Raw genomic sequence first — 15,926 nt, 5'->3', positions numbered from 1 at the left:
TTACATTCTGCCCTTGGTATGTGTATTGTGCTTTGATGTTGATGTTTATTTGGTTCTGTTTCCTTGTAAAGCGACCTTGGGTGTTGGAAAGATGCTATATAAATAAAAATTATCATCATTTATATTATATATATACAATTTTCCTGTCCCCTTCATATTTTTCATTGATTTATTTTTCTTATTTTTCCTCTTATTACATGTATATGTATTTATTTTTTCTTTCTTTGTGTGTTTTGTTTTGTATTTACGGTATTGTCCTCTTATATTTTGTCTTATGTCTTGTCCTACAAAATAAATTAATAAATAAAATAAACTAATGTTAACTAATGAGACCTTATTGTAAAGTGTTACCAATATTTCTCTTGGAATATTTTTGGCATTCTCTTTAGTATTTTGCTTTTGAAATAAAGTATTTTGATCTCTCTTTTTTTTAGGAATAAAATGATTGTTTTAATGCCATTTACTTCAGCTTCTAAGCATAAACTTTAAATGTACATTTTTATTTTCCAACCTTTACTCTTCAGATGCTATTTTTGTTTTTTAAATATATATTTAAAAAAAAAGTCAACTGCATGGACAACGGCCTATTCTGTGCCTTTTTTTAGAGAGAGAGAGAGAGAGACAGAACAATGTCACTTTTGTGCTTCAGGATCACAGCTGGCTGTCAAAAGCTGCTTTTTATACTGACTGTCTCTTCACACAGTTTCACATCTGGTAATATCCAGTTACATTTAGAATGTTTTACATCCTACAATAATGAGAGATGACAAATTTTGACAACGCCAAATTTGGGCTTTAATGTTAGCAAAGAAATTTAAATTAACTCTGCTGACCTCACATAAATAAGATTTCTGCTTGCTTCCCTTTTTGTGAAAAAATTATCCTTTAGTTTCTTTTCAGAAAAAAAAATGCTGTTCCTAGACACACACATATATACACACACATTCACAGGCAGATCATGTCTCATCTTATGAGTATGGATGATTTTTGTCCTCATCAAACTTTGTTTTTTCAAATGGAGACATCTCAAATCAATAACTCATAAATAAAGTATAGCTTTTCCAAGAGGGTATATGTTCAAATAAGTCAGGTGATCCATGCCACAAGTACCACAGTGTAACAAATGTCCCAGTGTGTTACAGTGTGCTAGTGTGTCTCTGCCATGCATATTTTTTAGTCCACATTCAGTATAAAAAGAAAACCTTGTCACATTTCACACTTGGTTTTCCTTTAACAATGAATGCATCAAAGAAATGTAATCTATGACTAAATAAAATGTTTTTCTTCAAGCAAACTAAAAGATTTGTTTAATAGTGTCTGTTCACTGTCTACAAACCTATACCCAAAGAGTTTCATGGTCGGTCCACAAACTTTCTGTACAACTTGGGCCAGTTTGAATGGTATACTACGCCGCCACTTCTCCACCTGTTCTGATGAGTTTTTTTGGGTGGAATACACACCACCTGCCTCCGTTGATGCATGCGTGTTCCTCAGGATCCAGTCCCGTGCTTGTGTCGTCATCGGAATCTCAGTGAAATTGTACATTTCTGCTGCTTTCTGCATGGGGTACCTGGCGATATCCTCGTAACGTACTAGCATATAACGGTTTTTCAGCCATTTAGGCTGACTCAAGCCCAACTCGGCGGAGATGCGGATGTTGTTACAGTTTCCTTCAAGGCGTTTGACCTCCTCGTCCTCTATAGGCACGTCCCCATTCACAGCCCAACTTTTCCAGTTCCGGTACTTACCGGCAAAGGCCACCATCCTCGATGCCAGGATGGCTCGAGGATCTCTCACCAACTGTATGAGTTTGATATCCAACCGAGGGTCCTCTACCAGAGAACGAAGTGTGTCCAGCTGCCGGACCCTCACTGTTTTGATCACCCTGTGCTGTTTTTCTAGGCAGACCTCAGACGCCAAAGTCAGATTGAGTGGTCCGCAATGCCTCGTCCTGCAGCGGTACCTCTCAAAAATGTCTTTTACGACCGGAGTGCAGACTTGCTCCTCGCACAGGGCCATACTGGACTCTCTGCGGAACAGGGCAGCGGTGACGTGGTCCTGTGGAGGAGGGTTAATGAAGTGCTCCAACATGGAGAAGTTACACAAGAAGAGATGCTGCAGGACATCCCTGTACACCCAAACAGAAGTGCTAGCATTTGTGCCACTCTTGCCAATCGATAGCATCCTCTCCACGTGCCAGAGTGGCTCAAAGAGGTAAAACATGTTGCCACCATGTTGGTTGAAGAACTCGCCCACAAAGGAAGATCCTGTACGAGTGGTGGCCATCAAGAGGATGTGCTTCCGGCCTGCCTGAGTGCCATTCTCAGAATAAATGCCCTCTGGATAGGAACTGTTGTCCTCCATTACAACCAGACCATTGTAGGGCACTGGAGGCTCCGGCGTCTGTATGTTCCGTCGGAGTGTCAGCTTGTCGGAGACCCTGCAAATATTAAAATTAAATACAATTTCATTTTTAAAAACCTAATTAAAAATCATTTAAATTAGTGGTGTCAACAATAATCGATTCGGCGATGCATCGCAATGCGGGGCATGCACGATTCAGCATCGATGTGGCAAAGTGCCATAATCGATTATGTCACTGTTTTAGGGGTGTAACGGTAGGCTACGAGTATTCATATTAAACCGTTCGGTACAAGGCACGCATTTTCAAACCGAACGGTTATTTCAAATGTACGCGCGCTCATAATGTAGACCCTGGCGCGACCACAACATCAAATGGCAAACGCAATGTAAGCGGAACGAAACTGAGCTACTCGTGACGGACTGTTTATCAGTTTGGACCAAAGCAGCGCGAGCCGATCTTATACTACACAGCGCTAAGAGATCCAGTAAAGAAAGCATTTGAACTCGCCACTAAAGTAATAACATCGCTGCGAGATCTAGTGAGAAACATTCACATTTCTCCGTTATTAACGGATCAAACAGCGCTGACGTGGAAACCAGGAAGAAACATTGTGACATGAATGAACTATCCAGTGTCCACAGATCAGCAACATTCACCATGGATTTACTGTAGTAACACTAACTGCAACTTTGGAAGTTTGGCAGGAATTGTAGGCTATAATGCTTTCAAGTAACGTTATGTCGGATTTATTTCGACATTATGAATAACATTGCTGCCCTCAAATGTTAATCTGAACTAAAATAAACATTTGTTTATAAGCACAAAATATTACATTAATTTTTTTCCAAGGAGCTGTTTTGTTTTATATGCTCCTAAGAAGAGTCAATTATAGCTCCATCATTGCTCAAAGAAAAAAAATGTCATACTTTATGATGTTAGTTTTAATAAAAAAAGAATTAAAAAAAATAAATAAATCTAGGAAATTTCCCTGGCATTTCTTTCTTTTTGCTGTATCGAAAACGTACCGAACCGTGACACAAGTGTATCGTATTGAACCGAACCGTGAATTTTGTGAACCGTTACACCCCTACACTGTTTATTTTCTGGCCTTGAGTTGGACAATAAAGTTGAAATTTAATTTCAAATGGTTCTCAAGCAGAGAGAAGAGAAACATTTCTCATTCAAAGCACTGAAAGCAGTGATTTATGTTTTCTTTTTCAGGTTTAAAAATGCCATATCCAATACCCTGTACCATTCAATTTTATTTTATTTAATGACATTTATGTCAAAAATACAGGAGAGTGATAATACACACATAGCAGCCAATAAAATCTGTTGTTCAATATCTGACTGCTTGTATTGCCTCATGATTGATGAAAAATTTGCCTTGTTGTGTGCAGTAGAATTCTGATGCATCGCAATGCAATGTAGAATCGAATTGAATCGAATCGTTACCTGGTGAATCGTAATTGAATCGAATTGTGAGGGCAGTGCCAGTGCACACCGCTAATTTAAATAAATATTTCTGGGCAGCTCAGAATGAATAATTATTTTTGGGCAGCTCAGAATGAATAATTATTTTCAATGAATTCAAGCATTCTCACCTTGAAATGATGTTGTTTTCTTTTTCAATGATGACAAGTGCCACAATGCAGATAATGATGACTGCATACTTGTTCCTCATTCTCAAATTAATTTCAATTTAGGAAATTGCCTCCACAGACTTCTAAATAGTCGCTGCTGCCAACTGTTTTGGGCTCATCTCATGTCAGAACCTGGGTCTACAATTCATCTGCAATAAACAAAATCAAGACAAGAGTGTTGGCACCATTTCCACACAGACATAAAACTCACTAACACACCAGCCCTAAGTATTGATTCCAAGCGGTGACAGATTTATACCGTTTGGCACAGGAGACATTTCAGCTTTGTTCCCAAACAAGCAGCCTGTACTGTCATCACCTGTCCAGTAATTCCACTAATGTGGAATGATGAGAGATGATGATGAGGTCCACAGGACACAATGTCTCTCTTTGGTTACTACTTACTGTGGATCACCATGAATCAGTACTACTTTAGCATTTTAATGCTGAAATATAATAGTATTTAAAGTGTCGGTCATAGATTTAGGTAATATTTTCTTTCTCTCTTGTGCTCACCAAGACTGCTGTAACATATATGCTGTGTTTTGGCTCTGTTTTCCCTGTGCCTGTCGTTTGACCCAGAAGTGGGTTTGATTGTGTATTCCGTTCACCTGTTGTTCTTTAATTAACTCGTTAGTCCCTGTGTATTTAAGCCCTGAGTTTCCCTCTGTGTCTCATTAATGTGTTGGTTGTGTTTGTCTGTAGTTCTCACGTGTTCCTGTTTGGTCTATTATTAAAGGATTGTTGTTTCTTATTTATTCATGTGCTACTTTCTATATAACCACCTGTGACAGCTGCAATTATTTAATAAAAAATAAATAAATAACTAATATTTGTGAAATATTATTACAGTTTAAAATTACTGTTTTGTATATTTAAATATATTTTAAAATGTAATTTATTGCTGTGATGGCAAGCTAAATATTCAGCAGCCATTACTCCAGTCTTCAGTGTCACATGATCCTTCAGAAATTATTCTAATTTGCTGCTCAAGAAATATTTCTTATTATTATCAATGTTGAAAACAGTTGTGCTGCTTAATATTTTTAATATTTTCAGGATTCTTTGATGAATAGAAAGTTTAAATGGGTGGTTGATTATAATTTCACTTTTCTAACTTTAGTTAGTGTGTAATGTTACAACATCTGCAAAGTTACAACGCTCAAAGTTCAAAGCAAAGGAAGATATTTACTTTTAAAGAAATCATTTTTTAAGGACTACAACAAACGGCTGGTAGGGACTACACGACATTCCTCCCGGGTTAGTGACATCACCAACCCTAGAATTTAAATAAACCCCTCCCCGGGAACGCGATTTATAGATTGTATAAAATATCTGCTTCTCTTACCTCCATAAAAATGGTTTAGTCCGATCTAAAGTATTTATTAATTATTCAGTCAGTGACAGATGGACCCAATAAAATTTTAAGTCCCACCCCAGCTTGTGAACAGAACCAATCAGAGTTGAGGCGGCAGTGCCTGAAGTTGACGATGAACTTGGTGGAAGAGCAGGAGACTGACTGACTGAAAAAATGTTGGGGAAAAGAAAACATAAATCAGGGTACCAGAAACGGCATGAAAAGAAGGAGAGGGAGGCCAGGAGAGTTGTTGTATCCCAATCGATAAAAAGACGTTCTTAAAGACTAAAGGTTGTATTGTTATTTCGCTGGGAATAAGAAAACTACCGTCTACAGCCTGCCGGGTACTGTCACTTTTCATTATCGGGGAGCACCACAATCGACCGAATGATTACGTGGTCAAAATTACTGTCTTTTTACACTATTGTAAATAGAGTTAAAAAATTACATGAGTCACGACGCATTGCATTATGCACCTGACCTGCCGGCTGATGATGTATTTATTACATCAAGAAAACACGAATACAACACACTGCACTTGGATGAATAAATTTATTAGCTTTATTTAATAAAATCACTATTATCACAATAACTTTATAAAAAAATAAGACAAGCAATTATTTTATTTTTTAAATTTGACTGCATTCTTGTCAATTTCTAAATGTTTACTTTTTGATTTATGAATTATAACAGACTGATGGGGAAAAAAAAACATTATTTTGCTGTTACTTTTTTAAAATTGTATTATAATTGAACAATTTCTTGCTTTTTGTTAGCTTTTATTAGTTGTAATTTTTATATAAACTTTTAACTTTCAAAATAAAGGTTTTACAACAACATCACCATCTTCTGTTATATGTGGGCCTCCATGCTCATCTATTGTACAGTATATATTTCTTATATTGGTGGAGGGTGGTGGGGGCCCACATCAATATTTTTTCAGGGGGCCCCGAATCCTCTAGCTACGGCCCTGGCTACATAAATTCATCAACTAACCATTCAGAAATGGCCTGTTGCATTCTACATGTTGTCACTTCTTCTTGAGTCTCTCCATCATTGTCTGACTCCGGTTTGAACATAAAAGGCTAAAAGTTTTTGAAATTTTTAGTGCATGTCTGTATGAGGTAAAAGGACACAAGTTGTTGTAGCTCCTCCCCTTGTGCTGGGAGCAGCAGCTCATTTGCATTTAAAGGTACAGACACAAAAATTGTGCGTTTTTGCTCTCCCTCAAAAAGTGACAATTTTAACATGCTATAAAAAAAATATCTGTAGGGTATTTTGAGCTAAAACTTCACATACACACTCTGTGGACATCAAAGACTTATTTTACATCTTTTGAAAAGGGCATTAAACCACCCCTTTAAAAGAACAGCATTTATTGTGATGAAAAGGTAATCTATCCGAATGAGAATGGAGTGATCCACAAGCTTCACAGCAAAACTCTAAGGAGCAAACAGGAAACTAAATCATAACTCAGAAGCTTTGGTTCTGCCTCTAGGCAACCCACAGTCAAAAAGAAAATGACACTTCCTATTGCAACAAGACTGAAATGTCTTTATTAAATCTTGGAAGCCAGATGTGGAATTTTGTTTGTTTGACAATGAACCATTTTCATCTGAGAAAAGAGTTAGGTAGCCTATACAGTTTGTGAAAAACAACATGATGGGTTTCCTCTGCAGAATTATCTGTTGTTGTATAGAATTGATTTAATGTACTTTTCCATCCATCTTAGGAAAGCTGACAGTAACTACACAAAAATGGGTTTGCCATTTAACTTTCACCAAGGGTTCAGGACCTCTGAATTCCACAGGCCAGTTGTTCACTGTACTGCATGTTGTGGGGGTAGTTTTGGTTTACCGGTTTAACCTTTGTTTGGAGGTTTCTTTCCTCGTAAAAGTTGTATCACTAGATTTAAAACGTAAATACTTCGAGATTTGAATACAGAGCTTTAAATAGGCTTTATGACAGCTCTAAGGAAAGTATTAAAGTATGTATAACAGGCTCTTTATTTGTACTGAGTATAAAAACTCATAATGTAATGGAACTGTTTCCTGTAGGGAAATGGTAAAGGAAAGACATCATTACACCACTAAATAAATTGGGCAGTTCCATTGCAATAAAACCAATAGCTTTAGAGCATGTTTGACCCCAGATAACCCCACTGAATGGCTTTAAGTGGGTGAGCTGCCATAACCTGCCATAGCTCTGTTCAGGACTGTCGTTTACCAGCAATGCTATGTGTACCTTTACAGCAAGGCAAATAACACCAGTTGACAGGGGTTAATCTGGACCATATCAAGAATACATCTGTGCAAATAACCCGACCAGACCTCTGCCAGACAGCGGCTTTTATGAATGTGACATTTTCTTAAACCGTGCTAAAAACGCAAGGAGAGACAGTGCAATATTGCAGTCGTGAAGTAAGACGTGTACCGGTGGGAAAACTGTCATAGGTAAATGCCATGCAGAAATGCCATGCAATTTGTCTGCACAAAGAGTAGCATTTGGATATGACACAGTTTTCGAGCCGTCAAGGAATGATAGTGTGCAGTCTAAGTAAATATAAACCAATTATGTGGGCTTATTATGCCATAGCCGTCAAACTGTCAGGCACGCCGGTTGAGCTGAGATCTTTACATATTCAAAAACCACTGGAGCATTTGACAAATCTGATGATCTGCTCAAGCAGAAACGGACATCACTCTGTTCATCATTCCCATACAAATTACATTAATGGCTTCTCTTACAGCCTTATAGATGTGTGTTTGGGTGCTTAAATAGACTTACTGTATAGCAGTATTTCGGTTTAATTTTCTTTGTGTAAAAATACTTGATTTTTTTCCCCTAGAAATGGAAGATCCACATCAGTATCTTTTTAAAATAAAATACAGTGCATCTGATGCATTCAGACTGGTCTATGACATATGGTCAATCATTTTAAACCTTTGGGATAGCACCAGTTTTTATCCAGGAGTATTACATGGATATAATCTAGTGTCATTTTCTGTCAGAAAACATGACACAGGAAGTGAGTTAGCATGGGTATCCGAGAGGTGTGTGCTGTCTGGGGCCAGGGATCATGTTTCATCCTTGTGTTTTTGTCTTGTTTCATTACTGAGCGCTTTGCGGTTCAGCAGTGCATGATAGCGCCTTCTGGGAGATAGGCAGTGTTTAGCTGGAGTTCTTCTATATGAGATAAATCCACTATTACCAGTGACAGGCTCACTTGTGCTGCTTGGACCCACAAGTTGCAGCTGTAGCAGCGATGGAGGAGGGGAACGGGAACAGGGGTGCATTTGTCATGGATATATCACAAAATGTATACATTAAATGAGACCTCCCAGTCTCACACCCCACACCCACTCTGATCTGCGCTTCACACATACACCAATACCTCCTGCCACCCCCTTCCTGCCATTTGACCTGCATTTATGGTCTGTGTGGAGGACGTGAGCCGGGTCTTCAAAAAACTGAAGACTATGAAAGCTTCAGACCCAGATGGTGTTTCACCTGCCTGTTTAAAAGCCTGTGCTAAACAACTGGCTCCTATCTTCATGCAGATCTTCAACAATTCCTAGCTGCTTCAAACGCTCCTCTATCATTCCCCAAAAAAACTAATCACTGGTCTTAATGTTATTGGAGAGATAGGTTTTGGCCCACCTGAAGGACATCTGAAGGACATTACCGAGCAAACAGGTCTGTGTATGATCCAGTCAACATGGGACAGCACTACATCCTGCAACATCTCAACAGACCAGGGACTTACGCAAGGATCTTAGTAGTGGACTTCAGTTCGACTTTCCCAGCTCTTTGTGCCAGCCCCAATCTGTCAGTGGATCACCAGCTTCCTGACAGACAGGCAGAGGGAAAGTGAGACTGGGGAAACTCAGATCCAGGACTCTCACTATCAGCACTGGTGTTCCTCAGGGATGTGTGCTCTCCCCACTGCTCTTCTCCTTGTACACGAACGACTGCACTGCACAAGTCCCCTCTGTCTAGCTCCTGAATTTGCAGATGACACCACAGTCGTCGACCTCATCCAAAACTCTGACGAGTCTGCTTACCGACTGGAGGTTGAACAGTTGGCTGTCTGGTGCAGTCATAACAACAAACGGCTGGTAGGGACTACACGACATTCCTCCCGGGTTAGTGACAGTTACTGGAGCTGAACACGCTCAAAACAGTGGAGATGATTGTGGACTTCGGAAGAAACCCCCCAGCACTCACCGTCATGAGTGGAGTCATTTAGGTTCCTGGGCACTACCATCTTTTAGGACCTGAAGTGGGACACTCACATAGACTCCATAGTGAAAAAGACCCAGCAGAGGTTGTACTTCCTTCGCCAGCTGAGGAGGTTCTACAGCTGATGGACACAGTTCTACTCTACCGTGATTGAGTCTGTCCTGTGTTCGTCTATAACTGTCTGGGTTGGTTCAGCTACCAAAATAAGACATCAGAAGACTACATCGGACATTCAGGACTGCTGAGAGAATTATTGGTGCCCCCCTGCCCAGTCTCCAAGATCTTCTCCAGAGTGAGGAAAAGGGCTAAGAACTGTAAAACTCCCAAGACTGTACATTGTCTCTATAACTGTAAATTTGTACATTACATCTCAGAACTATACATATGTAAAATAACATCTGTACATTCAAATCTATTATATTTTTTTCTATATTTCTGTTAGCCTACTGTACTATATTGCGTTATTTGTTTATTTTTTAAAATAATATTATAATTGTGTTATATTTCATTTTTATTGCCTAATTCCTATCTATGTCAACAATATGTCTATACGTTCCTCTGCACTGGAAGCTACTGTCACCAAGACAAATTCCTTGTGTGTGTAAACATAGTTGGAAATAAAGCTCTTTCTGATTAAAGAGACGTGGCACCAAATAGCTTCTCTCACACGCACACGCATAGTAAGGACACACTATTCTTTCACTTGCTGTTTTGAAGTAATCATTGTGGACAGAAGATTGAGCATGATGACAACAATCTAACTACTAAATAAAATAAATAAAATAACTACTCAACAGTATGGTAACATAATATTTGCATTGTAAAAAAAAAAAAAAAAAAAAAAAGTTTTTTTTAGTTTGTTTTGTTATGTAGACGAATAATAATAAAAAAATGATATGCATTACATCTTGTCATCTTTTAGATTGCAGCTTTAAGATTATATTGGTTACAAATTGGTCCACAAAACCGTTTTATATCAAGCTGTGTTTTCTGTGATACTTTTTGAAATGACAAAATCCTCAAATTAACTCAGTCACAGTCATTTGATCATATGGCTACAATTATTGCAAGAAGAAAAACACAAGACTGACTGCCAACAGACTGTTGCAGTTGTGCTAATTACAGAACTTTGGCAGTAGTGAAAGTTATTACAGTGCGACTGTGGTAAAATAAGTATATCATCGACCTTAGGCTACTGAAAGAAAAAAAATCTTACCTCACTGACTGAACGAGTCTCCAGTGGTTCATCTGGAGCAGCCTGAATGATCGCGACCGGTACACATTGTTCCTGTGCGTATATGAAGACTCAAAAGTAGCCCACTGCACTTATCTACGTGAGTGAAAACGCTAATTACACTAAAAAGTTAATTGGCCTATTAATAATTCCGTATTTCATGCCCTGATCATCGTATTTCCACGAACAAAAGGAGATCATTCAATGAAAAGGATCTTCCAACTTAGGCATTTTTGCTGGAAGTCATAAGTTGAAGGGTCCCAAATTCATTTCCAGACTCTCGCGACATTGAAGAAAAAACTTTGATTAATTTATTTCCGTTTGCGTTTTTCTCCGGTGCAGCATGCTGGAAAACGTGTCCATTACTCGGCGGGGTCTCCAAGTTTGGGCTATACTTGGATACACGATCACGTGGTCAAATAAGAACCCCCAGTGTGAGTGTTCACAAGGGCTTTTCTGTTTGAGGAGGGCCCTGGGACACTCTTACGTGGATTCCTTCACCCCCCTTTTGCTCTCGTGAGTCGATGGGGTCTGCTAAAACTAAAACACGCTGCGGTAATTTAAGAGACATGAACCCGTACACTCACTGCATGAATAATTGGCCAAAACAACTGTTTGAATCACGACGCTCCTCACTCAGTGTCCCTTTAAAAATTACTTTGTAACATGGGTTCAGCCAAAAGTTTCATTAGTTAGGCCTACTGTTAAACTGGATATTTTTTAAAACAGTGTAAGTACGTTTTTAAACGTCTTTCTGTAGTTATTTATTTAGATGACAGTGTTGGCAAGCAAACATCAGTTAGTAACTTGGAGTAGCCTAACCTGTGCAGGCAGATGTAGACAGGCTAGGATTTATATGCGTTTTATTTAGTGTACTCTTGTGTTTGACTTTTCGTGTTTGATGTGCTGCTGATTTTGCACCGTTAAGGATTACCCTTAAGGATCACTGATGTATGGACTTGAAATATCTTAGTAGTACCACGAGGGAGAGCCTCGAAACATTCAGCAATAACATCATGTAACCACGTGGGGGCGGTGATGTACAGTGTTACTCACAATATTTGTTTCAATTAACTACACTGACTAAAATATTCAAATTCTTAGCGCTTTTGTTGTTGAATGGACCAATTGTAAACTGCAGTTGTATAATCCAAGCATATCATATAGGCCTATATATAGCTACTGATTTCAAAAGCTATATGTAGGCCTACTGCCAAGCTGAGTCTTATCAAACCACTATAAAAGTGCCAGAGCTGTGCAGTTGAGGAACTGTAGTGTTCTTGTCTCATTAAACGTACGGTGTAAATGAGGTTTAGACACTCTTAAAAAATGGCTGGGTTAAAAGCAACCCATTGGCAACCCCAGCGCTGGGTAAATATTGGAAAGAAAGAACCCAGCAGGTTGGGTTGCAGTTTAACCCAATGTCATCTAATTTTGACTAAAAAACGGGCCAATTTTACCTCATAAATGGTTATTATTTCCATTTTTTTTCTTGCAGCAAAGGTTATATATATATTTAGTGAATTTATATAAATTATTTTTAATTATTTAAATTGATAAATAAGTCAAGTCACCTTTATTTATATAGCTCTTTTTACAATACAGATTGTTTCAAAACAGCTTTATGGTGATAACAGGAAATTAATGCAACAAAGATTGTTTTGGCTGTACAGCAGCTCTAGAAGAAAGTCATTGTCCAGTTTAAGTAAGTCCAGCATTGATTCATTTCCATTGTAAAAATGATTAGTTATTAAATTAGAATGAATGGACATTAAACAAACAACATAGCACAGTCTAGATCAATTTTTATTTGAAGGCAAGTTCATTAAAACAAAATAAAACATATAGTTTGTCTTTCTTCAATGCGTGTCTGCAACTTTATCCTCTCCATAATGACCGCTTTAACTTTATTTATAGCTTAAAAACCAGAACCACGTTTGTTTACATCTCTGAAAATACTTTGGAAATAGGAGAAACATGAGAGAAAATGATTGGCTTGGTAGGCCATGTAAAAGCTTAAACTCTGAGCTATAATACATAATATATTTTCAAATGAACTGAAGTTTGTGAGAAGATTAAAATGATGCAAATATGTTGATGACCCAGACTTTGCATCCAGTCCAAAGAATATTTGTAATCCAAGACATAACATTCAAAAATGTGGATTGAAGATTTCAGATCTTTAAAAATGTGTTATAGTTAAACATTAGTATTGAAACTTGGATTCTAATGAAATAGCTAATCTGTCCCAGAGGTCCCAGTTTAGATGTCCTTAACAGTGACCTTGTTATAGCCCATATGATTTGCACATGAATTCTGAAATGCTGAAATTGATTCATTAATATTGAGTTGTTTACATTATATTTTCTAGTAATTATAATTTGTTGTCTATTTTGTATAAAATATCACTGGTATCATTTAAAATCACTATGGCCAGCCTGGTCTCATTGTTAATACGTAGGTATTAATACGTAATTTTCAAAGATAGAAAACGTACTTTTTTGCACGTTTGGATATATGCTGAAACGTATAATATGGACGTATCTGCAACGTTTAAACGTAACATTATTACGTTTTTTCAGCTAAAAACCATAAACTATTTACGAATATTTCATATCATAAAGATATCTGTATAATTTCCCTTTTACCATTTTACAGATTATAAATGTAAGATCCCTTAACCCTACTCCCAACACCTAAACATACCCATTTTATAGACAATATTAAAAGGATAAAACGTAATGGACCTATGTAGGGAAATGGCAGTTCTATTAACAATATAGCATTCAAAAATAGTTTGAGCCACTAATCCTACCCCTTTCTTAAAACTACGTAGGCTACAATTATAAAGAAAAACAACAGACAGACACGTATAATCACAATAATTTATTTATTGAGCAAATGTCAAAACCAGTACCAAAAGTCGTTCACATGACGATGTGTCGCAGTCATCTCTGGCAGTATATAATAGTTTTGTATGAGGTAACGTTACAGAGCAGAATTTAAGTTATTAAGGCGAGACACGGCAGGCAAAAACATCGTTTTTTTTTTACTGGTCAAGTTTGAGATTTGGGGATATTTGTCTTCAATAACATGTCTTCTTTCAGACTTGTGTTGAAAAAAAGTCCGAAATACACATTTAGGTCTTTATTTTATTACACTTTGTCTGTTTGCGTCTGTAGATTTCTCATAAATTCAACAAAAGTTCGCGTTCTTAATCAACGTGCTGCTCCGCGATCTCTGCCGTCAGCCTGTCATCAGAAGCACCGTTAGGAAGCTCTCTCTCTTGTGTACAATCCTGTCGGATCCAAATATGGTCATTTCCTTTTTATCAGCAACCAATCGTGAAAGTAAAAGGACTGAATGCGCAATCTCATTGGCTGATGAAAAATCTTTAAAGCCCGTTTTCTCAAAATGACTTTTCTCTCATACTCCAAGTCCGAAATCTCCACTTCAGTAGCACCTATATACACCAAACTTTCCAGACTTGTACCTAGTTATATTATGAAGACATTTACAGAGGGATTTGTAAATATATTATTCCTAGCCTGATTTATATAACATTTTATTCCAAAAAACATGGCGAAAATCATTTTTTTAAGGCTATTGACAGTATTTTCTGATTTACAGGATAACAAAAGTAGATATCCATAAATCCCTCTGTAATTTTTTTCCCATCTAATATGTGAACACAATGAAAAAATAATTTTTAATCTGGCTTTATCCAATACTCAGATATCGTTTTTTAAAATATATACAAATTAGTGCATATTTGATTAGATATTGCCTGATTTGCATATTTAAACATTAAATTACAGAAAACTTGTAATACATTTTTTTCTCATCTTAATGTAGGTAATCAACTGGGAAAGTTTCATGGTGATATCTGCTAGTTAAAATTTTTACCCTATTCACCTGTAGTGTCTCGCCTTAATCCATAAAAATGTTAATCCGGTTTCGGTTCGCTGTTCGCTCTGTGAAGGCGCGCGCGCTTCTCCATTTCAAATGTAACACACCAACTTAAACACGGCATGTCGCAATCTGTGACGAAGCATGCGAGAGCCAATGAGCGTTTGATATCACTGCCGTAAAACATGTCGTCGTAACGCTTCGGGCGCAATTTTTGAATTTGAATTCACCACGAGCGCGGGATTTGACGTTTACGGTCTCTGCTGAGAAATGGAGATGAAGATCACTGGATAAAGGGCTGAATTTGGATCTGTTTCTTGCAAACGTATGGATTCTAAAGATTTGGATTACATCAAGCTAATAAAATTGATGTGTTTTGTGAATTTATGTTGTGTTTTAGTGTATTATGGGTCTATAGGAGAAAACGCCTTTTGTGTCTCACGGTAGATAAGTTAAACCAAATATTACAAAATGGTTAAACGATTAAAGAAGGTATTTTAAGGTTTTAAAGTCTATTCTTGTTTAACACCATGTAGGCTAATCCTCCGAAACGAGATATTTATGAGTAACGTTATTAACGTTATATGAGTAACGTTAATGTTAAACTGTATTAATAAATGCGACTGAAAATTTAATTGATAAGACCATTGAATGCAATAGAGTCAAAACATTAATGCCACGATTTTAATATGCATAAGTTAAATAGGAATACATACAAATTTGTACGTCGGTAAAGTTTATACGTAAATAAATTACGTTTTTTTGCTGTCAATACGTAAATATGATACGTTTTAGTGCTGTAAATACGTCCGTATTATACGTTTCTGTGTGTATAAAACGTAAATAAATGTACGTATGGTAGAACTACACTTTACGTAAAAATACAAACGTATTCTCATGAGATCACGTTGCAGCGGCGGACCCTGGGTGTCATTTGAGGTTTCTTTCCATTGTGAACTTTTTTCTTTTTTTTTAATGTGCATGTCCAATTTTAGACTTCTTTTCAGATTTAAGAAGATGATAATATTTTGCATAAAGGGCAAATCTGCCTGTCATTCAAGATTTCTATTCTGTCACATAATCCACACTGCTGATGCATGACTGACGCACAATATGCAAAAAAAATAAATAAATAAATCCTGGGTAATCTTACAATAAACTGGATTTTTGACCTAC

The 15,926-nt window shown here is 37.3% G+C and overlaps 1 protein-coding gene across 1 annotated transcript; it reads right to left on the bottom strand.

Annotated features, from left to right (window-relative positions):
* Nucleotides 1-246: 246 nt before the first annotated feature.
* chst3a (carbohydrate (chondroitin 6) sulfotransferase 3a) lies at nucleotides 247-11,234 on the bottom strand. Its single transcript, XM_084093737.1, has 3 exons — nucleotides 10,824-11,234; nucleotides 3,970-4,157; nucleotides 247-2,440 (listed from the first exon to the last, which is right to left on the bottom strand). The coding sequence occupies exons 2-3, from the start codon at nucleotides 4,047-4,049 to the stop codon at nucleotides 1,267-1,269; spliced, it is 1,254 nt and encodes a 417-aa protein (XP_083949863.1). The 5' UTR covers nucleotides 4,050-4,157; nucleotides 10,824-11,234; the 3' UTR covers nucleotides 247-1,266.
* Nucleotides 11,235-15,926: the final 4,692 nt, after the last annotated feature.

The sequence above is a fragment of the Abramis brama genome (assembly GCF_963993115.1).
Source record: "Abramis brama genome assembly, chromosome: 19".
In the NCBI taxonomy this organism is placed as follows: domain Eukaryota; kingdom Metazoa; phylum Chordata; class Actinopteri; order Cypriniformes; family Leuciscidae; genus Abramis; species Abramis brama.
The sequence above is the reverse complement of the archived record's forward strand: the minus strand, read 5'-3'. Positions and strand labels throughout refer to the sequence as shown.